Here is a 22,993-nt window from a genome sequence, read left to right as displayed (position 1 = left end):
TCACACAACTAGTAAATAGAAGCCTTACGACTACTTGGTCAGGCCCTACATTGTCTCTTTAACATACTGAGTCTACCTATAAAAATAATGAAAAGGCTTCTTAAAGTAATTACGCATAGGCCTGATTACAAAAATAGTGAGCTTTGGTTATTCAGAGTCAATAAGCCTCCGTTAATATGAGGCTTGGCTCAAATGGGAGTTCCTGCATCCATGAAACACAAGGCAGTGAGAGCAGGGAGCTGAGCCCCCCATCTCTCAAGGAAAAGGTAATAACTTGGTAGGAAGGATTTATTCAAGAACCAGGAGCAGCCCAATCCTCCTCCCCTGTAAGTCTAGCTTTCTACACAAGATGCCCCCAGCTTGCAAGACCTTTAATATCCCCAAATGCCACTTCCTGAGGCAAGGAGGTTAGCTGAAGCACCTTTCTGGATGAGCATCTTTTTAAATTTTTTATTTTATTTTTATTTTTTTAATTTTGTTATGATGAGCATCTTTTTAGATACTCATGTGAATAGTCATATTTAGGAAAAGGGCTTCTAGCAAAGCCTTGGTCAACCAAAGCCTTTCATTTCCCATGATCTCTTCCAACGTACCACACTTGCACGCACCCTGGCTTTTGGTTAACCCAGAATCTTCTCCATCTGCCCATGAGTTTCAGAATAAATACATTAGCAGTATATTAGTTACTTACCAACCACTGCCAGGTTATGCTCTGAGCCACAAGAGACCTGTAAAAAGAAAAAAAAAGTTGTAGACAAAACATATTTCAGCTATTATATTTTATGATCAGAGTTATTTTTTAATGATACTGATATCCATTTTTTGGCAAATTTTAGGAAGTAGAAAGGGGTCCCACGTACAAAAGACTATAATTATAATCCACTTGCAACTACATGAAAAGAAAAAGTGAAGAAACAAAAAACACTGAATGGAAATACACCAAGATGGTGTCTTTAGGCAGTGAGACCATGAGTGACTTTTTTAGTCCTTCTTTCTACTTGGTTGTATTTTTCAAATTTTCTCATTTTCACATAATGAGCATGTGTTACTATAAAAATGGAAATAGAAGGCAATACAAATGACAGTTTTGGAAAACTGAGCTAACATGTCCATCACTCTCATCTGGACTGATAGGATGAGCAAAGAATTCAGTGCAAACAGACTTGCCCGAGGAAGAATGCTTGGCTTTTCCTCACCTGCTCACTCTGCCTTTCATCTTTCAGCCAAACAAAATACCTGCACTTCTCTAAACACAAGGCCTCCTCTCATACCTCCGGGCCTTTGCACATGCTGTTTCTGTGCTGGGAATGCCCTCTTTCTCAACTGCCTACCTAGAACAAATTCTGATCATCCTCTACAATTTCAAAGCATTCTCTTACTGTTGCTTCTAGGCAGACTGAAGCTCTCCTTCCATTATAGCAACTCATAGGTATCCCCACTGCAGCCATCACCTTGTTGCCTTTTACATTTTTTTCCAGTCTCCTCACTAGACTGCATGTGAATTGAGAACAGGGCTGAGTCTCTCTCCCCTCTGTATTACATAGATGGGCTGTACAAGGCCTGGGGCTCAGTTAACACCTGCTAAAGGAGAGAATGAATGAAAGAACAAAGTACATAAAGAACAAATACCTAACACCTAAAAGAAAATCACTGGGGGTTCTGAATCCAGTGTCTGTACTCAGGGAGTGATACTTCTTGCCTTTCAGTCTCTGTACATCCCAAATGCTACCAGGAGGAAGTGATTGGGAATATAAGAGTATAAATGGTTCCCCAGGTAGTAATTAAAAGGAACTCTAGACTCTGGAGAAGCATCCTGAGACCTTTATTGGGATGTTCACTTTAGCTCCTGGCAAGAGGAAGACTTCAAGTACTCATGGAACGCCAAATGGAAGAGCCCTGGGAATCGCCCAGCTCAATTTTGAATACTACGAGGAGAAAACTGGCTTAGGAAGAAATAACTTGCTTCAGGTGCCAGAGCAAGTGTGTATCAGAAATAAGACTAGATACAGCCTCTCTGATGCTCACACAAGGCCCTTTCCTATAGCTTCTCACTCTTTCCCAGTGAAAACTTGGAAGTGATATTCAGACGTAATTAGCACAGGCCCCTGACAGTCAAGGTAACAGGTTCAAAAGGTATTTGAACCTTGGAAGCCAAATAACCATTGGTAGGTGAGAAGGGGCAGCAAGGCTACTGAGGCCTTTTTCTTTGTGAAAGTGATGGGTCAAGGATCTCAGCTTTCACAGGGAAGAGGACTATCTGTATTCAGGTTGATTCCCTGACAGCGTCTGGCAAAGAAACACCTGCATGTTTTTCCCCAGGAAATATTTCCAAGGTGACTAGTCTCTGAGCTCCTTTGAGGCAGGCTCTGTGGCTGATTTATCTGAGGGGTGCCCCTCATGCCTCACCCAGAACCATACACACAGCACAAGTTCATCATCTGCTTCTTAGTTATACTGAGGCAGGTTCAATAGGTTCTGTTATAGGAAGCTGCTTAGATTGAAGAACTAGGAACAAACCTAGATGTCCAACAATAGGAGAATTCTACGTAAATTATGGTAGAGCCATCTGATGAATTGGAAATTATTATCAGCCTTGGAAAATGACACTTATAATAAAGGAAAATACTCATAATGTCCTATAAACTGAAAAACCACATAAAAACTGTATATATAACGTGATTTCAACTCTATAAAACAAAACATAAATAAAAAGACTGGAAGAAGTTATACCAAAATGTTGACAGTGACGGCCTCCGGACTAAGGATAAGGTAGGTATCATGAGTATGCTCTTCTCTTTGCTTTTTTTTTTTTTTCCCCATACTCTCTAAATTTTATACATGATTTTTATAATCAGAGAAATTATCTATTAAAAATAAGAAAAAGAAATACAACACAGTTCCCACCATAGAGGGAAAAAACCCTGCCTGGCTATAAAATAAATACACTATAAAACCTTATATGCTCTTAAGTAGTATGAAAAAAGATTTGAAGGAAATAGTAATGAAATTATAAGGGTAGGGGCTCCCGTTGTGGCTCAGTGGAAACGACTCTGACTAATATCCATGAAGATGTGGGCCTTGCTCAGTGGGTCAGGGATCCGTTGTTGCCGTGAGCTGTGGTGTAGATCGAAGATGCGGCTCGGATCCTATGTGGCTGTGGCTGTGGCGTAGACTGGCAGCTACAGCTCCAATTCAACCCCTGGCTGGGGAACTTCCATATGCTGACAGTGTGGCCCCAAGAAGCAAAAAAAAAAAAAAAAAATTATAAGAGTAGATGCATCATAATGGTAAGATGATAAGATTTTTTTTTTTCTTTCATTCTCTATTTTTCAAACTTTCTTTGATGGTGGTAGCAGTAGTGCAGCTAGTGGTGGCGGCGGACTCAGTAAGAGCAGGAATTAGAGCCACCATATATGTACTCATTCATGTGTGGCAGGTGTCGTGCTAAGGCACTTTATAAACACCATCTCATCTTACTCATCATAATAATTTTTTCAGGCAGGTTTGACTTCGCTCATGTTAGAAAGAAAAAGACTGAGGTTCACATGGATTACAGAACTTGCCTAGCTTCCTAAGTGCTAGCCACAGAATTAAAACCTAGGTCTGCCTGATCTCCAAACTCATGTTCTGTACTGCTAGGTCACTCTACCTTTGTTTTTTTTTTTTTAATAAAGTTATATCTATTTAAGAAACACAGGCAGAAAGGACTTGTCTCTGACTGCCTGGGCTCACCCTGGAGCTAGGGACTGCAACGCTGACCAACCTTGAGGACTGGGGGTTTCGAGAAACAGGCAACTGACAAATGCCAGCATCAGGCAGCAGATGCTGCTATGGATTAATGAGCGAGACAGTGATGAATGGATTTTGTCAGGGCAAATGTCGTCCTTGAAGCTCAAAGCTCCCCACTGCTTCTTGCTGTCTGTGCACTGGCACAGAGGTCAGGAGACGGAGCACCACAGGCCACAAAATCCCAGGGCTACACTCCTTCAACAGGATTGTTTCAATGGCCATTTGCTTTGTATTGCCGCTGTCAGCGTATAGGCACTGCTTAGCTTTCTAGAAGACTCTGTCAATAGTGGCAATGTGCCCATGAGAAAGAGATTCAGAGCCAGGAAGCCGGTAGAGTCCTAGGTCCTCTGTTTTCGGGCTCTGAGACCTTTAGCAAAGTATTTAACCTCTTGTGCCTCGGTGTTCTCAGGTATAAGAAGTAAGTAACAGTATCTTCCCGTCTGCCTTATAGAACTGCTAGAGGACGAATGAGACAACCCACCCTCCCAGCCATGTGTCTTACCTTCCTGACATAGAAATCTGTACATGTCACGCCCCTACAGAAAATCTTCTACAGGATCCCAGCTTTGGAGGGGCCAAGACTTCAGGACATAGTGTGGCTTACTCAAGAGGAGGCCCCCTGGTGACCATTCCGGCCTCACTTCCTCTCTCTGCTCTTCAGGAACTTTCAACCGCAAACAGCATACTCCCTTTCTCCCATCCACACTACATTACATTTGTTCTAAGAATATCATGCAATTTCGAGCTTTTGTGCATGCGCTCCTCCTTGGTTTGACTTCCTTTTCTCCCACTGTCCACCAAGCAAAATCCTTTAAGACGGCTCAAACATCACCTCCTGGTGAAGCCTCCCCTGATTTCGTGGGGCCAGGGCAGGGGCGGGGGGGGGGGGGGGCGGCACGCAGCTGCTCCACCCTGGCTACTCCGACAATGCTGTGCATCACGGCCCTTACTACACGTGAGACGTCTACCAATGAACCGTGCATGAGTTCAGCACCCCTGTCTCTTAGAGATCCAGCAGGTGCCTCCCTAGCAATGTCTTTGCCACACAGCCCAAGTACAGGGCATGAAGGGGCCCAGACAAAGAGAACAGCCCAGAGAAGTTAGATGGTCCCAAAACAAGTGTGAGCAGTGGTACAGAAGCTCCAGCCCAAATGGGAGACAGGCACTGAGATGCACAGCCAGGGTAAGAAGGGAAGGGAACCACAAGAATAGCGTGTAGGAATGATGGGGGTGTCAAAAGCCCTGGACTGTTCTGGGAGCCCTAGCACAGCAAAGCACAGTGGACCAGCAACAGAGGTCAGTCCTAGGAGACAGAGTCCCACTACAGAGAAAGGAGGTCCCGGCTTGCTGGTTGGGGCCTTTGGGAGATGGGGGGCATACCTCCCCAATGGTGAGGGGTAGGGGAAAGAGGAGACTGTGGAAAGCTGTCCTGACTCAGTGCTACTCAAACACTAGAGGGATCTACTCTGTTCGGGCAACTCAGCCTGAAGAGGCAGAGCTGCAGAAAATAATTTCCCAACCCCCAACTGCCACAGGGGACAAGACCTCCCAGCACCCCTCCTGCCAAGCTAGATTCCTCAATGCTTGTCATGGGAACTGTAACTCCCCTTGGGGCTGGATCCCACTAAATACAGTTGGACAGGGATAAGCTAGGGTGAGAATCGACTGGTACTAGATGCTCAGTGAATATACACTGAATACATTAATGGATTAAATGAATGGATAACTAAATGAATAAGCAAAAATTAGACTAATGTGAAAATATTTGCCAAATGTTGAATGTGAGCACTTTAGTTACCAGCAGTACACTTGGTACCATTTCTAAAACCAGCCGATTGGCCCTTATTGAGTGCTCATGGCCAAGTATCTGGCTAACTGCTTTGCCTGTATTATTTCATTTAAACTTACCCTAAACCTAAGATTCTTCTGTTATAACCATTTTACAAATGAGGCATTTGGGGTTCAGAGAGATAAAGTAACCTGCCCAGTATCTTAGAGCTGGTGGAGGTGCAGGACTCTGTGCTCATTCAGGCTCAATCTGTCTGTACTCTTAACTGTCTAAACCCTTGCTATTATCGCACAGCATGGAAATAAACTGTTGCCCAGCTCCTTACATCTGGCAACTTTGTGCCAATTACCAAGGGATCTCATGCTGCAAGAGCTCCAGATTTACAAGGCTCAAACATCTTCCTGGGGCTAGGAGTATCCACCTCAGGACAGAGAGCAGTTCCAGGGCTTTTTCTTAGGGAATACATCTGTAAAAAAGGCAACCAAGATTTGTCCCCTGCCCTTGCCCTGGAAGCTATCATCTCACGGATTGTTCAACTCTGAGCACTCTTAATGGGGAAATCAGTCACAGAAAACAGAGTGGGACGGGGTGCGATCAAGACTCAAGCGAAGAAGCACTGAGATTTCAAGGAGAGGAAGCAAGTAGAGTCCAGGCTCCAGGCTGGTCCCCATCACCAGCTGGGGACCAGCCTCAGCATCCTCCCAGATGCGGGGTAGCAGCTCAGGGACCATCCCTGACTGCAGCAGCCTGAGGGGCCTACTGATTGGTTCTGCCTCACTCCAATGGGTGCCCACCGATGCTATGGCAACGCGCACGTGCAGAGGCACGTGATGGAGAGGCGGCTGGGATGGGGAGGGGAAGTCCATTCACTGGGGGACTCTGAAGTCGGAGAGTTTTGGCTGCAAGGCCCCAGCTCCCAGCTTCATGGCCAGTCCTTGTCAGGCGCCCCCTGAGCAAGCGACTCCAGAATGGCAGTCTCCCGCAGGCAGGATTGACAGGAAAGGGAATGGGCGCCTCAGTGCAGCCTTTGCTAAACTCTGCCCAAGCCCAGTTGCCATTTGCGTAGAACTCGGGGGAGACAAACCAGAATTTCCAAACCTGTTAGAAAAGCAGGCTGGGAGGCTGGGCATTTCCTACAGCAAACTGCAGCCCTCTCAGCTAAGGGAGTGTCACCCTTATGCTCAGAAATAGCCTCAAAGGAGGTCATGGTGACGGCAGAGAGCACAGTTGCTTACTCTGGACACACCTAACCTTACAAAAACACGTTTAACTCCCTTTATGAGGGCTTCAGTTCTTGACTGAAGCCTAGCTGTCAAAGAAGCCAAAAAAGGAGACCTCTGGGCCAGGGAGAAAAAACCCATTCTCCCTGTAAAGCCAAGTTTTTTCCCCCCCTCCCTCTCTCTCCCTCTCCCTCCCTTTCTTCCTTCCTTCCTCCCCTCATTCCTTCCTTTCTCTTTCTCACTTTCTTCACATTCTATACCTAGAAAAATGTCTTAAACTCGGTCCGACTACATTCCCAAATGGATAGGTTGGGATGAAGAGGAAGAGAGCTGAAATTTGGTAGGTGCCTGGATGCCAGGAATGTGACATTATGGAATTGCACTTTCCCTGCAAAGCTGCACTCTCATAGCTGCTCTGAGAAGTGGGACTCTGTCTTCCTACTCAACAGGTCAGCAGACACACCCAGAGGCACTAAACAGGTCACACTGGGCTATACACCCAGGTCACCCTTGATCCAAAGCCTGTGAGCTTAACCCCTACACATACTCTTCTGATACTGATGCTAGACTGCCCCAGTCCCTAAGCCTCAAACTCTCAAGTGACCAACAGCTCTCTCTTTGCTCTCCTACTCTGTCTCAAGAGTCTGTTAATTCTGCCTTCTCAATGTCTTGATTTTTGTTTGTTTGTTTGTTTGTCTTTTTAGGGCCGCACCCACGGCATATGGAGGTTCCCAAGCTAGGGGTCCAACAGGAGCTACAGCTGCCGGCCTACGTCACAGCCACAGCAACTCGGGATCCGAGCTGCGTCTGTGACCTACGCCGTGGCTCATGGCAACACCAGATCCTTAAGCCACTGAGCAAGGCCAGAGATCGAACCTGCGTCCTCATGGATGCTAGTCAGATTCGTTTCCACTGGCCACGACGGGAACTCCTCAATGTCTTGATTTTTCAGCTGCTACCAATTAGTTCAGTCCTTCTCACTCCAAACCTGGATACTTTTAAGAGCTCCATGAGTGACTTCAAATTTTCTTCTCTCCATCCTGTCATGATATGATTTACAAATAATTTTTTTAGGAAGATCCAGTTGTGGCTCAGAGGGTTACGAACCTGACTAGTACCCATGAGGATGCAGGTTCAATCCTTGGCCTCGCTCAGTGGGTTAAGGATCCGGCATTGCCGTGAGCTGTGGTGCAGGCTGCAGACATGGCTCAGGTCTGGTGTTGCTGTGGCACTGGTGTAGGCCAGCAGCTGCACATCTGATTCAACCCCTAGCCTGGGAGCTTCCATACACCACAGGTGTGGCCCTAAGAAGCAAAATAAATAAATTAATTAAATTAAATACTTTTTTTAAGTTGTCAGTCTCAAAGACTCCTAACTTCCTACCACACTTGATCTCTCACGCCTTTGCTACTTAAACCTGCTAACCCAGCTACACAAGTCTCTTCTCTGTCCCTGGAAAATCTCTGTTTTCCCTCTTTTGCACTGTTATTTGCGCCATTCTCCTTTCTCCATACCATTCTAACCCTAACCAACTTTACAAGGCCCAGTTCAAAACCCACTGCCTTAAGGAAGCCTCCCTGATCCTCTCAACCCCTAAAAGATCTGACTTCCCTCAAATTCTACCACTTGCCATGGCAAAAGTTTGCTTTGTCAAATCTCCTTTGTCCTGTTAATAATTCTGATATGGTGGATAGGGCATGTCTCCCCAGGCAGTGTGGGGGAGTGGAAAGAGCTCTAGGCAGGGAATGAACCAGACGCCCTGTATTTGAGTCCTTGCCCTGCCACTTTCTGGTCATGCCACTTTGGGCAAATATCTTTACCTCTCTGGACCTTAGTTCCCTTGGCTTTAAAATGGGAGAGTAGTGATTAAATGAATCTCATACATCCTAAAACCCTTTTGCACCCCTCCTCCCAATTCTACAGAATAAAATCCACTTTGAGCTTGACTCTGTTCTACAGATACATTTCCAGAACGGATAAACTATATAATTTGGGAACATATAAAAGGAAACTATAAGTATTACGGAGCTGGCATAGGTTTACTATGAACAGTTCATTTCCTTTTTCAACAGAATTGCTCTACTGGCAGATAAGGGAGAGTGCTTTAAAAAATGTCTACTGAATTAGAATGTAATACACACAATTATACTAGCCAAGCACTCAGAAGGTTGGCTTTTCTCAAAGTGCACTTCTAAGGGAATTCCTTTCTCCTAAGTTGCTATGTTGATGTGTGCGCCTGTGGCCTAATTGGTATGGCTGGGCTATGTATGGATACCTGCCCAAAGTGGCTTAATATATAGATGGGCCACAATCTAGGAAGTGGCTTAATGGGAAAATTCTGCTGAAAAGTCTGTAAAGTCTGAGTCCTGTAGTCTTGTTGGTAGCTGGAGCAGTAGCTGGAAGAAATACACCCAAGAAAGGTTAATATTCGGAGGAGCTACAGGCAGAAGAGTCAGAAGCAACAGGAACAAACTAAAGAAGAGAGGAGAAGTTATTGGAATGTGAGATTTCTAGATCCTACTGCTGACCATGCAAGAAGATGGAGATTTTTGAGCTGCCTTGTGTTCTTTTTTTTTTTTTTGTCTTTTATCTTTTTAGGGCCACACCCGAGGCATATGGAGGTTCCCAGGCTAGGGGTGCAATCGGAGCTGTAGCCACTGGCCTACACCACAGCCACAGCCACAGCAACATGGGATCCGAGTCGCATCTGCAACCTATACCACAGCTCATGGTAACAATGGATCCTCAACCCACTGAGCGAGGCCAGGGATCGAACCTGAAACCTCATGGTTCCTAGTAGGATTCATTTCCACTAGGGGGACTCCCAGCCTTGTGTTCTAAGTGACCTTCCAGTTGCTCTTTCATACAGCATTTGTTTCACCTGTTTCCAGTACTTTTGCCCATCCTTACCGTACTACAGTAACCTAAGGGTACCTCTGATCCTTACAGGCTAAAAGTGCTTAACACAACAATGCATCTGAATTTCAGTAAGCCCTTGAGAACAGGATACACCACGTGAGCTGACCAACCAACCTCAAAGACAGGTAATTCACAGATTCAGGCCAGCCAAACATCCTATAGCATGCTTCTCAAAAAACTGAACCCTTTCCCCAAGAGCCAAGACAGGCTGAAATTTTAAAAGACTGGCAACACCAAGTGTTGATGAGAATGTGGAATAACTGGAAATCTATTACACTGCTGGCAGGAATATAAATTCAACAACTGCTTTGAAAAACTGGCAGTGTCTATTAAAGGTAAACACACACACACACACACACACACACGCACACACACATGCATGTATCCGGAGACCCCAGTACCCAGAATAAATGATTACTTACTTCCATCAAAAGACATATACAAGAATGTTCATAGCTGCTCTATTCATAATAAATGAAAACATAAAATTACACAAGTATTCATCATCAGTAGAGTGAATAAAGTGTAGCATAATCAGAATACTTTATAACAATGAGGAAAAAAACCTACTGCTCATCAAAACATGGATAAATCTTCAAGAATAATGGTGAACAAAAGAAACCAGACAGAGAAGAGTAAATATTGTGTGACACTCTCTATATGAAGGTCCCAAATAAGCAAACTTATTTCAAGTAAATAATATAACTGTTCTGAAGGGAGAAGAGAACTAATCCTAGAATCCTTTAACACAGTACTTTGACTAAATAGGTTCTGATTAAAAACAAAAAGGGCTGTTAAAATCCTTCACTCTACTTAAGGCATTTAATGGATTCTTTTTTTCCCCCATGGCAGTATGCATGTATCAATTCTGCAAGTATTTTGTATATATTTTAGGACTATGCAAATGAGGAAATATATTAATGTTCTTGGGAGCTAGAGTTTTCATTGTAGATGAAGAAAACACATGTCATGAGGGAGGACAAAAAGGAACCCTGTGGACATAGGATTAGAGTTAGAGTTATCAGTATGAACCCACAGTTTTATCCATGCATACACACGCACAGGTTAAGTTAAACCAATATGAAACTGCCTTGATGCAATAACACCCCAGCAGCAATGAGGTCACTTGGTGACTGATCTTGTCTTTTAAATACTATTTAACTAAGAAGAATCAGAGCTCCTTGAAGAAATGTCTGATTCCAGGGTTGAGACTTGGAAAGAACAGTTTGAGCCTAGAACATCTATTTGTGCCAGGAAGTAAAGAAATGATCAAAAGATGACAAGGACATGTCAAAAGGACAGAGCAGCCCACTTGAAAGATCTCCCACTGGCTAAATCAGGGAGAATTCGAGCATCAAAATGAATAATGACAATGGATTAAAACTCATTGAATAAAATAAAAATTCATAAGTAGATACTGAATAATAAATAAATAGGAGAGCAGGGAAAGCTCTTATAATGTAAAAAAAAATAAATGTGAAAGGAATAGTTGGGCAAGAAAATAATTTTGCAAAAGTGATAGTTAATTCAGGCAGGAATCATTAATGGATGTTAAAACTGCTGGGCAAAAGTATGAAGAGGAAAAGGATATTTACATAGTCTCACAGTGTTGCTTCGCAATTACAAAGAAAGGAGAAACAGTAGATTATAGTAGACAAAGGAGCCAGACACCATCTTACCCAAGTGATCTAAGTTAGCACCACTAACAGTGGGACAAACTGACATCAGGTGCCTCATCCAGTGATGCTTTAAAGAAACATCACTTATTTAGTATTTCTGCTAAAAGTGCCTAATGAAATCTAATCATGAGGGGAAAAAAATCAGATAGAACCAAATTGAGAACCATTGTACAAAACAACTGTCCTGTACTCTTAAAAAATATCAACGTCATAAAAGATAAGGAAAAGCTATTCTGGATTAAAGGAAGCAAAATGACATGACAACTAAATGCAAGATATGATCCTGGACTGAATCCTATATCAAAGTGAAAAACTGTCAAAAAAAGATATCATAGAGACAACTGGAGAAATATGAAGATACTCTGCAGATTAGATAACAGTGTTCCACCAATGTTAAATTTTCAGAAAAGAGAGAGATGCACAAATGTGGTAAAATGTTCAAACATGCTGTGTTTGGGTGAAAGATTTGCAGGGTTCTTTATATGACTCTTGCAACTCTTCTACAAATTTGAAATTATTTCACAAAAGTTAAAGATGTAAGCTAGCAAAACCAACCTACAGTGAAAGTGTAGAATAGTGGTAGTCTTGGGGTGAGTGTATCTGGAAGAGGCATGAGGGAGACTTACTAGGTACCTAATTTGGGTGATTACACAGGTATACACAAATGTAAAAATACATTGAGTTGAACGCTTAAATTCTGCACATTATACTGTGTTTAAGTTGCATTTCAACCAAAACCAATAAAGAGGAAAAGAGAAAAGTTCTACAAAGTAAAAAATATAGGAGTTCCCGTCGTGACTCAGTGGTTAATGAATCCAACTAGGAACCATGGGGTTGTGGGTTCGATCCCTGGCCTTGCTCAGCGGGTTAACGATCCAGCGTTGCCGTGAGCTGCGGTATAGGCTGCAGACGCGGGCTCAGACCCTCTGTTGCTGTGGCTGTGATGTAGGCCAGCAGCTTCAGCTCTGATTAGACCCCTAGCCTGGGAACCTCCATATGCCAGGGATGCAGCCCTAGAAAAAGACAAAAAAAAAGTATATGGGGTGGAGGGAGGGATTAATTAGGAGGTTGTGATTAACATATACACACTACTCTATGTAACATAGGTAACTAACAAGGACCTACTAATACATTGCATAGGGAAATCTACTCAATATTCTGTAATATCCTATATGGGAAAAGTATCTGAAAAAGAATAGATAGGTGTATATCTATATCTATATCTATATACCTGATTCACTTTGCCATACACCTGAAACTAACACAACTTTTAAATCAATTATATTCCAACCAATAACATTAAAAAAAAATAAGTATAGCTTTCCTTCCTGAATAATTCAGTCTAAAAGCCTAAGGAAGGAGGGTGGCCAAGCCAGGGAGTGGAGGATGGGACTCACATGAGGCAAGTGGCTCAGCAGAGGTGGCAGTAATCCAGGGGGAGCTCAGAGCCTGGCTGGACAGCAGTGGCCTGGTGGGAAGTAGGGTCCTGGGCGAGGGAGGCAGCTGCAGGACTGTGATGCACTGGATTGGTCTTATACAAGAGAACCGAGCAACTTAGTAGATGTACTGAAAGTAGAAGAGAAAATTGAGGCTCATGGAGATTAAGAGCCTGGTCCTAAGACTGACATTTGTTATGACATTTCACCTTGGGCTTCAGCTCTGTACTTTCTGAGTCTTCTTTTTCTCATTGTATAACAGGTATACTAATACTTGCCTCACAGGATTGTGAAGATTTGATGAGATCAACTATGCCAAAGAACCCAGCCAAGCTCCAAATACTTAAAAGCAGTTCAGTAAAGGTTACTTCTATCTCCTGTGATATCCCAACTCTTTTTATATCATAAGGGCTCCAGAAAATATGTCTTTATATGCAATCAATATCAAGGTAATTTTCATTGTTGTGATTTTAAATATTAAACTTCTTTTCATAAAGGCTCCCTTGCAATGAGGCTATTTCAGATTACGGCAGGTTCCACGGCAACCCAGTTCTGTGCAAACCACTGCTTGTCCACACACAGGAAGTCTTGTGTATATACGCTCAACTCACATATGATGCAGTGAGCACAGCTAAGGGCAGGATGTATGGGTAGATCAGCCTTGAGACTAAACACAATCTCAGAATATTAAAATGGGGTTCCCATTGTGGCTCAGCAGTAGCGAACCCAACCAGTATCCATAAGGATGTCGGTTCCATCCCTGGCCTCGTTCAGTGGGTTAATGATCCAGCATTGCCTTGAGCTATGGTGTAGGTGGAGGAAACAGCTCGGATCTGGTGTGGCCGTGGCTGCGTGCGGCATAGGTCGGCAGCTGCAGCTCCCACTCGACCCCTAGCCTGGGAAATTCCATATGCCACAGACACAGCCCTAAAAATAAAAATAAAAATAAAATGTATGGGGCACATGGGATAAACTGTCACTCACACCAGTGTTCCTTCAGCAAGAAACCCACAGGCAGGCACACAGAAAGAGAACCAAATCCCTTCCTCAGTCCCCTCCTACCATGCTAGGGAGTCAGAGAGATGGTTTTAGTTCGGGCCTTAACTCTTGCCTGGAATTCTGCAGCAGCTTCTGTGGTGTCCCTCTCCTCTCCAAACTTTCCATGCTCTGCCCAAATGCTCTTCCCAAAGCACATGTCCCCAAGCCCACGTTCCTTGTCTGCTGTTGAAGATCCTCCATGGTCTGGACCTAGTGTGGTTCTCTAGCCTTTTTTCTCAGTAGAATTATCCCCAAATACTTACATGCCACCCTCATCAGACTCCATACACCCACTCCATCCCACTCCCACCCAGCGCATGCTGTCCCCCCAGCGCAGGGTTAACCTTCACCACGCATCCTTGGGAAGGAGGGAGAGAGAAGAAGAAAGAAACGAATTGCTAACATTTATGACCCCTAGTCCCATTCCAGGCACTTTATGAGAATTAACTCATTACATCTTCATTTGATAAATTAACTGAGGAACAGGATGGTTAAACACGGACTAAAGGCACATTGCTAGTACGCAGCCAAGCCACTTCAGAAGTACTTACTCTCTCCTCTGGGCCCTGGTATAAAAATAGCACTTATTCCACTTATTATTAAGTGGTTCACATGTCTCTCTCTTCCCAGATTACGTGAGTTTTAACTTCCTTAAGCATGAAGACTGTGTCTCATTCATCTATTTCCTCAGTGCCTTGCGCAGTGCCCTGAACAAAGGAGGTCCTCATCAGATGTTTGTTGAACTGAAGGTGCTCATCCGTGTACCTCCCAGCTCTTGGCTCAGAGTCTGACACACAGAGTAGGTACTCAGGAAATGTGAGATGAATGATACTGGATTTATCTGAATTTCCTCAGCTCCCCCCCAACCAGGGTCTCCTAAAGGCTTTGAGCTCTGTGTGTAATTGAACTCCCAAAGGCATTCTCTTGATCTACTGATGTGACTCTACAACTTTCCTGGTTCAAGACAGTTGTGGACTCTCAGGTTCATCAGAGAGCTATGGGCTACACACATAAAATAATTTTATAATCAAATTTATTCAGATTTTTCTGGGTGTAAAAGTAATAAACACTTACTACAAAAAATACAGTAAGGAAAATAAAAACCATCTAGAATCCCACCACTCACGGTTAACACATAGTATATTTCCTTCCAATCTTTTCCCTATCAGTATTTGCATGTGAGTGAATAAAATATAATACATTCTAGAAACACAGTTGGGGTCATGCCATGTATTCTGTTTTATGTCATGACTTTGGTGCTTAACATAATGTTATGTTTCCCACGTCATCAATGTCATTAAAAATGTGATTATTATGAAAATGCACCCTAATTTCTTTTTTTTTTCCTATTCTTAGTTACCTAGATTGCTTTCAGTATTTTGTCACTGTAAACTGTATTGTGACAAACATTCTTGAACAAAAATCTTTGTCTACATCTGATTATTTCCTCGGGATAAGTTTTCTGAAAAGTAGAATTACTGAATAATGAACTATCAACTTTTTTAAGGCACTTGTATAAATCAAGCAGCATGTTTTACTAAGGTCACTTCCAAAATAGACCACATCCAGAAAAAAAAAAAGGAATAAAATGGGGAAAGGGTAACAATATAGAAATAATAATAATAGTGGCTAACATATATTGGGTATATATAATGGGACACAGGAAGGTGATTAAGAGCTTTGCATGCATTAGCTCATTTCATCTCTGAATTAATCCTATAAGGTATGCCTAGATAAGGAAACCAAGGTTCAGAGAAGTTAACTTGTCCAATATCTGTTAGTAGGTGGCATAGCTGAATTTAAATCCAATTATGTGTGATTCCAGAGAGCACACTTACTGCTCCAACATGTCACGTAAAAATTAAAGGGAAAAAAAATGTGTCTTCAATTTGGAGAAGAGAAACCTTGAATGGTACAGTGGCCACCGGACAGGGAGAAAGGGAATCAGGTTGCAGGATGAGATGGCAGAATGAGGGTCAATGGATAGAAGTGCTTAAAATGCCAATGTACAGCTTAATATCAAAAAGGCCATTCTAAAAATGCAGTCTTCCAAAAATGGAAGGGCTGTCTATACCCTTTAGAAGCAGAGAGTGCTCCCTAGCTGATGGCAGAAGGAGAATTCACAAAGATTTGAAGCCTGAGGGGGACCCCAGGCACCACGGCTGGCTTTGGAGATGGAGCGGCAAGGACCAGGAGCAGCATCTAACTGCTGAGAGCAATCTCAGGCCAACAACCAGCCAGGAAATGGGACCTCAGCTCTGTGGCCACAAGGAATTGAAATCTACCAACAAGCTGAAGAAGCTTAGAAGTAGATTCTTCCCCTGGAGTCTCCAGATAAGAATCCAGCTCTGGAGTTCCCGTTGTGGCTCAGTGGTTAACGAATCCGACTAGGAACCATAAGGTTGTGGGTTCGATCCTTGACTTTGCTTAGTGGGTTAAGAATCCAGCATTGCCGTGAGCTGTGGTATAGGTCGCAGACACAGCACGGATCCTGCATTGCTGTGGCTCTGGCATAGGCTGGTGGCTACAGTTCCAATTAGACCTCTAGCCTGGGAACCTCCATATGCCTCAGGTGCAGCCCTAGAAAAGACAAAAAAAAAAAAGAATCCAGTCCAGCTGATACTTGGATTTTGTGAAATCCTAAGCAGAAAACCCAACTGAGCCCACCCAGACCTCTGACCTATAGACTATGAGCTAATAAAGAAGTGCTGTTTTAAGCCACTAAGTTTGTAGTAATTTGTTATACAGCACGAAAAAACAAATAAAACAGGTAAATGGATAAACAAACTGTGACACAACTAGAGTGGACTACTACTCATCAATAAAAATGGTAAATCCACTGATACACATAACACAGACAAATCCCCAAAACACTGTGCTCAATGAAAGAAGCCAGACACTCAAAAGTATACACTGTATAATTCTATTAATATGAAACACCAGGAAAAACAAATATAATTTATAGTGATAGGAAGGCTGGGGTGGTAGGGGTGGTTGACTGGTCCCATCCTCTCCCATCTGACTTTTCTGCCCGGACCTGCACCCTCAGCTCAGCACTGCAGCTAGAGAGGCCCACTCACAAAGCACACCACTGCCTATTCCTTTCTTTGCCACTCGAACAAGACTGAGAACCTCATTAAGTCCCTAATATGGGTAAACATTCTAACAAAAGCACAATATGAAAATTTTTTTTTTCCTTTTAGGGCCGCACCTGTGGCATATGGACACTCCCAGGCTAGGGGTCAAATAAGAGCTGCAGTTGCTGGTCTACACCACAGCCACAGCAACACCAGCTCTTTAACCCACTGAGCGAGGTCAGGAATCAAATCTGCATCCTCAAGGACACTATGTCAGGTTCTTCACCTGCTGAGCCCCAACGGGAACTTCCACAATTTGAAACCTTAAAACACACATTCCGAAGGGGAGAGACTAAGTTTTCCAAAAGCTATGCTACATGGATTTCTCTTGTCAAGGTCCTTTTAACAAGATGCCCCACTTATAAAGGGGCCATCCGGGGAGGGTTCACTATTCACAATAATTTCACATTATTTTTAAAACTATTTGAAGTGAGTAGCAGGCAGCAATGGTGACTGCAGAACTCAAGAATCTGGCCCTGCCTTCCAACAAAACAGAAGTCAAGTATTTTTGGGAGTTCCAGTTGTGGCGCAGCAGAAACAAATCCGACTAGGAACCATGAGGTTGCCAGTTGGGATCCCCGGCCTCGTTCAGTGGGTTAAGGATCTGGCGTTGCCATGAGCTGTGGTGTAGGTCACAGACATGGCTCGGATCCCTTGTTGCTGTGGCTGTGGTGTAGGCCGGCAGCTGTGGCTTGGATTCGACCCCTAGGCTGGGAACCTCCATATGCTGTGGGTACAGCCCCTCCCCCCAAAAAAGTCAAGTATTTCTGAACGAATTACTTGCTCCAGCAGCTCTAATGTGAAGCTGTAACCATAACATGCCACCCTCTGCCTCATGCTGCAGTCGGTCTGCATGGCAGGGGAGAAAGAGCTTGAGCTCTGCCATCACAAACTGGCAGGAAGCTACTGCGATAGCTTAGGTGAGAGAGGCCTCACTCCTGGTTCTATCATCTCCTAGTTCTGTGAACTTGGCCAAGTTACCAAGACTCTCTAAGCCTGAACTTCCTTGTCAGCATAGCTGGAATTACAGCAATAATCTCACAGCACTATCACAAAGATTGAGTTCAATTACCTGTATTTAGCACCTTGGAGAAGGTAAATACATATGCTAGGCCCCTTCCCGCTTTGTCTATTTGGAGAGCTGATGGCCCAGAGAAACAAAGGGGAAAATGGGAAATTATTGAGAGGTGGGAAAGCAATTTTTTTCCCCAGATCCTTTTTTATCTTTCATTAAAAAAAACTGGAAGAGAAAAACAACTCTTTCAAATTTTCTGAATTTGATTCTCTCCAAATGTATCAGCCATGGTAATGGCATCCTAAAAACATTAGATATATTTCCATATCATCAAAATGTTGGTATTATCCTTAAAAAAAAAAAAAAGGCTTCCCCCCTTTTACAGTTTCAAATTTTCCATAGTAATAATATAATCTGACATTTATTGAGTGCTACATGCCAAGTACAATGCTAAGAGCCTCTGTTCTTAATACACACAAAACATCAATCCCAGCATATCACCTGAAACATATTTTTTAACCTGACCATTCTTTCTAACAGAGTCTATCTACTTAGAGCAGCTAAACAATCAGCCTAACTTCTGCATTTGATACATGTTAATGTCTTCAACTGTGTTTATTATTAAATTAAAATTTACCATTTATTCCTCAAGAATTGTTTCAGCTTCTTGAATCAATGGTTCAGGGACCGAGAAGGACTGGCAGGAAATGACAACACATTTCTGACCATTCTAAGTATTTTTTCAGCTCTAAACATTCATACAAACAGGAGCTACTTTGTGATAATGTCAATTATATGCCAGGTTTACGTGTGTGGATGGGGGCACATACTAGGGAGACTGGACTCAGGAAATATCCAGTGGCATGAATGGTACATCAGAGATTCAAAGATGAACAAGGTTCCTCTGAGGACTTCATTCAGCTGGACCATAAAAGGCAGCCAAAGTTTGCTTAATAAAGAGGAAGGACAGAGGGGATGGCAGCAGCAGGGATGAAGCGCATTGAGCACAGATGTGGAATAGGCAACACACTAGCACCTAAACTCTACCTGCACAGAAGCGAACAAATCATCTACCATCACCTCTGCTCTTCCCAGTCCCAAAGCTGTTCTCCCTTCTGATCCTCCTCCATCTGCTAGGTGTGGCCATCATCATCCTCACAGTTACCCTGGAATCATCCGAGTGCTCCTCTCACTCCCTAAGTCCAACCAACCACCAACTTCTATAGTTCTGTCTCCCAGGTTCTGCTCTCACATTGCCCCTTTTCTCCATCCCCATTGTCACTGTGCTATTTCAGGCCCTCAGAACATCTGTACTGGACAATTGCAATAGCTTCTAATTATTTCCTCTCTCTGCTGTTTCCCCTTCTCTCCAGTGTATTGGGTGCCCAAAGTAATCTTTCTAATCTCAGCTCTGACTAGCAATTCCCCTGCTCAAATTGTGCTAATGGTTCCCCTGTGCCTATAGAACAGACTGTGCATCTTTTAACCAGACATTTAAGTCCATCTATGGACAGGCTATAGCTCACCTTTGTTGCCTTACATCCCACTATATTGTCCCCTAGAAGAGCTCTGTGTTCCAACCAAAGTAGACCATTCACTGATGATCTCTGCTGACAAGGGCATTTCCCTCTCTGTAACTCTCTCTATGCTGGTTCCTCCTTTCCTGTTCTGGCTCCCACTTCTACTGTCAAATACAGCCCATCCTTCACACTCAGTGGAAATCTACCTCCTCCAGGAAGTCTTCCCTAATCCCCGAGCTAGGAGAAACTTCACCATCCTCAGAATTTCCATAGCACTGTATCTGTAGTTCTCAGGACAATGGGCATCTTCTTCCAGGACAGTTGTTTGCATGCATTCCCTTATCCTTCCTGCCAGCCTACAGACTTTAGTCCCTACCTACCATGCCACCTCTAGCACAAGGTCCATGGCATAGCAGAGGAGAATGTGCTTTCTCCCTTGGGGCCTGGGTTTCCACATCTATAATATGAACATAGCCCAACCTAACTCGTGGGGCTATCAAGAGGATTCAGTGAGATAATACATATAAATTATCAGCACACAATAAGTAAATCACCACTCCAAACCCCATTCCTCCCTTTCACACAGCAATACTTGTTGAACCAATAAAACTTGCATGCAAACAATGGGGAGAAAGAGAGAAAGGGAACAAATGAGCAAAGAATTACTAAACATGTAGGAGACATGAATAGCCCAGTCTGACTGGTATGAACGACTCGTATGGAGGGTTAAGTTATGAAAGAGCTGGAATGTTTGGCCTGAGAGCTTCAGGGGCCAGTGTTTAAAGTCTACCAGTCTAGTCTGCAGGATGGATGAAGGACAAAGGACCAGGAGATCACCAAGATGCTGTAGTGCTCCAGGAAAGGGGGCACAGCTACCTGGCTGTGGCAGATGCGGGCCACGAGGGAGCAGAGGGGAATGGTTGGCTTTGCAAGGCACGTCCAAAGGAAAAAATGACAGGGTTGGTGAGCGCTGACTGGCTCAATGACTGGAGTAGGCTTATCAAGCTGAGTCATAGAAGACTCCAAGCCTGGGTAATTAGGAGGACAGAAGAACACCCGGAGGATTGAGAGAAAGCTGGGAGGTGGGGAGGGCACAGGGGGAGCAGTGCATGCAAGAAGAACACGGGTTTACTCTTTGGGTTTGAGGTGGAACATGGGCAGAAAAGAGGTAGTAGTGCCTGGTGGTCCTGAGGGACTGAGAAACCACTTTAGAAACAAACAAAAACCTCCTTTTATACCCAAGGGCCTACAAGGATTCGGTGAACAAGAATCATGTAGGACAAAGTGCCCCACAGGCCAACCCCGTGAGCCCTCTGGGAAACAAGAGACAGGGGGCGTCTGCTAAGCCACCGACATCACTTGTCTGAGAGGAGGTCACTTCTAGGCTTCCTTCCCTTCCTTACTTGATGAGGCAAAAGGTGGGGGGGGGGGGAAGGGGGGGAGGCGTCCCATACTGTCTCATTTGCCAAGAGAAACTTGCAGAGCTGGCACCTTCTCCATATAAAGAGCTGACTTACATGGAGAGGATGAAGTATTTTTACAGCTTAAAGTCTAGTCTGTCATTAAGGTCCAGATTTTATAAGCTGGGTGACCAGGGCTTAGTCACTTAAACTCTCTGGGTCTCAGCAGCTTTATTTGTTAAATGCAATAACAGTATCTCACATGCGAGAAAGGACCAGAAGATCTCAGGAGGTCTCTCAGTTCTAAGATCTACAATCCAGAACTTCACCTACACCCCGCAGGGCAGACTCCAATCTCTCTGAACCCTTGGGCAGTGAGTCACTGCAGAAGCCCACATCGTAGAGAGATGCTGAGAAACCTGGCAAAAGCACAGGTTTAGAGAGGGGGGCAGAAGTTCCGGCTATCAGGTTCCAGTCGCAAGAAGATACAGCGAGAATATCAAAGCTGGCCCAGGGACAAAAGATAATTAATCTTCAAGGCAATAAAAATATTTAATTCATTCGTCTGAGAGAAATGACAAGAGAGAAGATAGATATTTGCTTCCCCCCCCCCCCGCCCCGTTCTGACAAGGTTGCTCCGGATGGATCGTAGAACGTTTAATAAGCATTTAATACAAGAGCCTGAGAGGCAGACAAGTAAATGAGGAGGGGCCTGGGCAACAAGCAGTGGAAGCTGACCTTGTGAAGGCTACAACCGGTGCAGGCATTTCCAGAGCAGAAATTTGACAAGAGGAGCTTATTTTCAGTCCTTCAGGTGACGAGAGAAGTGAGAAGATGGGGATAGAGATGAGGGACATTGCAGGAGAGATAGCATAGGATTTGATAATTGAATGGACAGACATGAAGGGGAGGAAGAGGCAGGCCGAAGCTGCCTGAGCTTCCTAACCTGCCCCAGAATCAGGGAGTCACTGAAGTAGGCGAGAGGACAGCCATGGAGAGAGAAGGAAAAGGAGAATCTCCCTGCCCTGTGGGTAGTCTTAAGGGACAAAACAGCCATCAGCAGTGACCAATCCCTCCTCCACCACAGCTGTAGAGGCTTTGAAGGCATGACCATCAAGCCTCAGAGCAGCCACCCACATCTGCTCTATGCCCAGAACAGAGGGGTGGTTATCTAGGGCCAGGGGAGTACATTCAGGGAAGTGTCGGAGGGAAGAGGAGAAAATGTGAGAAACCCACTGCAATAGACCCAATGCTCGTTTTTCTGGCTCCTGCTCTCTCTTCCTTAGAGAGGAACTGATGCAGGGTCCGAGAAACAGAAAAGTGCTGCCAAGGCTGAAAATGGGAGCGTGGGCCACAGCCTGAACCCGGGGTGCAGAGGGGGGTCCTCAAGGAGAAGAGTCTGGGTTCTCCAAGCTGCCCTTGGCAACAGGTAACATGAAAGGCTGAGGACAAGGGACCCTCTTAAATGTCCATGACCAAAGAGGCTGTGGCCAGGGGGTGACAAGTTCAGGAAAGACTATCCAGAGGGCCCCCCACCAGCCCAGACTGAAGGCCACCCCCGGCCCTCCACTGTGACTGCAGCCTGGCCTTTCGATTCCTTTATGTAACTGCATTAAGGAAGACAGGTAGCTCTTGACAAACTTCAAATTACAATCTCTCTTGGGTTTTTCTGTTTCTTCCAACCACTTCTACGAACACTCTGATGATGTTCACTCTAGTGACAAGTCCTAGTATGACCCTAAAATGAGAATATATGGAAATTTCTATGAATGTGTCAGCCTCTGGGTGGAAAGCTGCCAAGTATCAAGAAGCACTTCTTTTCTTCCCCTCCCTTCCCTCTCTCCCTCTCTTTCTTTGAGCAAATATCAATTAGATGCAAGGCCTACCAATTTGCAAATGAATACACCCTTCCAAGGCCAGGGGAATTATTAAGAGGCATTTAAAACCACCTGCTCTGACCTAAAATAAAATAAGATAAAATGAAATAAAATAAAGGAACTGCTGATTTGAGGAGGACTAGATCTGTTCTGGCCATGTGACTACCAGGGCTG

The 22,993-nt window shown here is 44.1% G+C and overlaps 1 protein-coding gene across 5 annotated transcripts in view; it reads right to left on the bottom strand.

Moving 5' to 3' along the window:
* The window catches only part of SERGEF (secretion regulating guanine nucleotide exchange factor), a 242,637-nt gene that overhangs the window by 97,883 nt on the left and 121,761 nt on the right, over positions 1 to 22,993 (bottom strand). For 4 of the 5 annotated variants that reach the window (XM_047776177.1, XM_047776178.1, XM_047776180.1 and 1 more), the window contains one exon: positions 692 to 728. In XM_047776177.1, the coding sequence (XP_047632133.1) occupies positions 692 to 728 (37 nt within the window). Of the gene's footprint in view, positions 1 to 691; positions 729 to 12,793; positions 12,963 to 22,993 lie in introns of those variants that run through there. The other variant, XR_007134407.1, reaches the window with a different exon arrangement.

The sequence above is a fragment of the Phacochoerus africanus genome, chromosome 4 (assembly GCF_016906955.1).
Source record: "Phacochoerus africanus isolate WHEZ1 chromosome 4, ROS_Pafr_v1, whole genome shotgun sequence".
NCBI classification, from domain to species: domain Eukaryota; kingdom Metazoa; phylum Chordata; class Mammalia; order Artiodactyla; family Suidae; genus Phacochoerus; species Phacochoerus africanus.
This window is presented reverse-complemented; position numbering and strand designations above follow the sequence as displayed.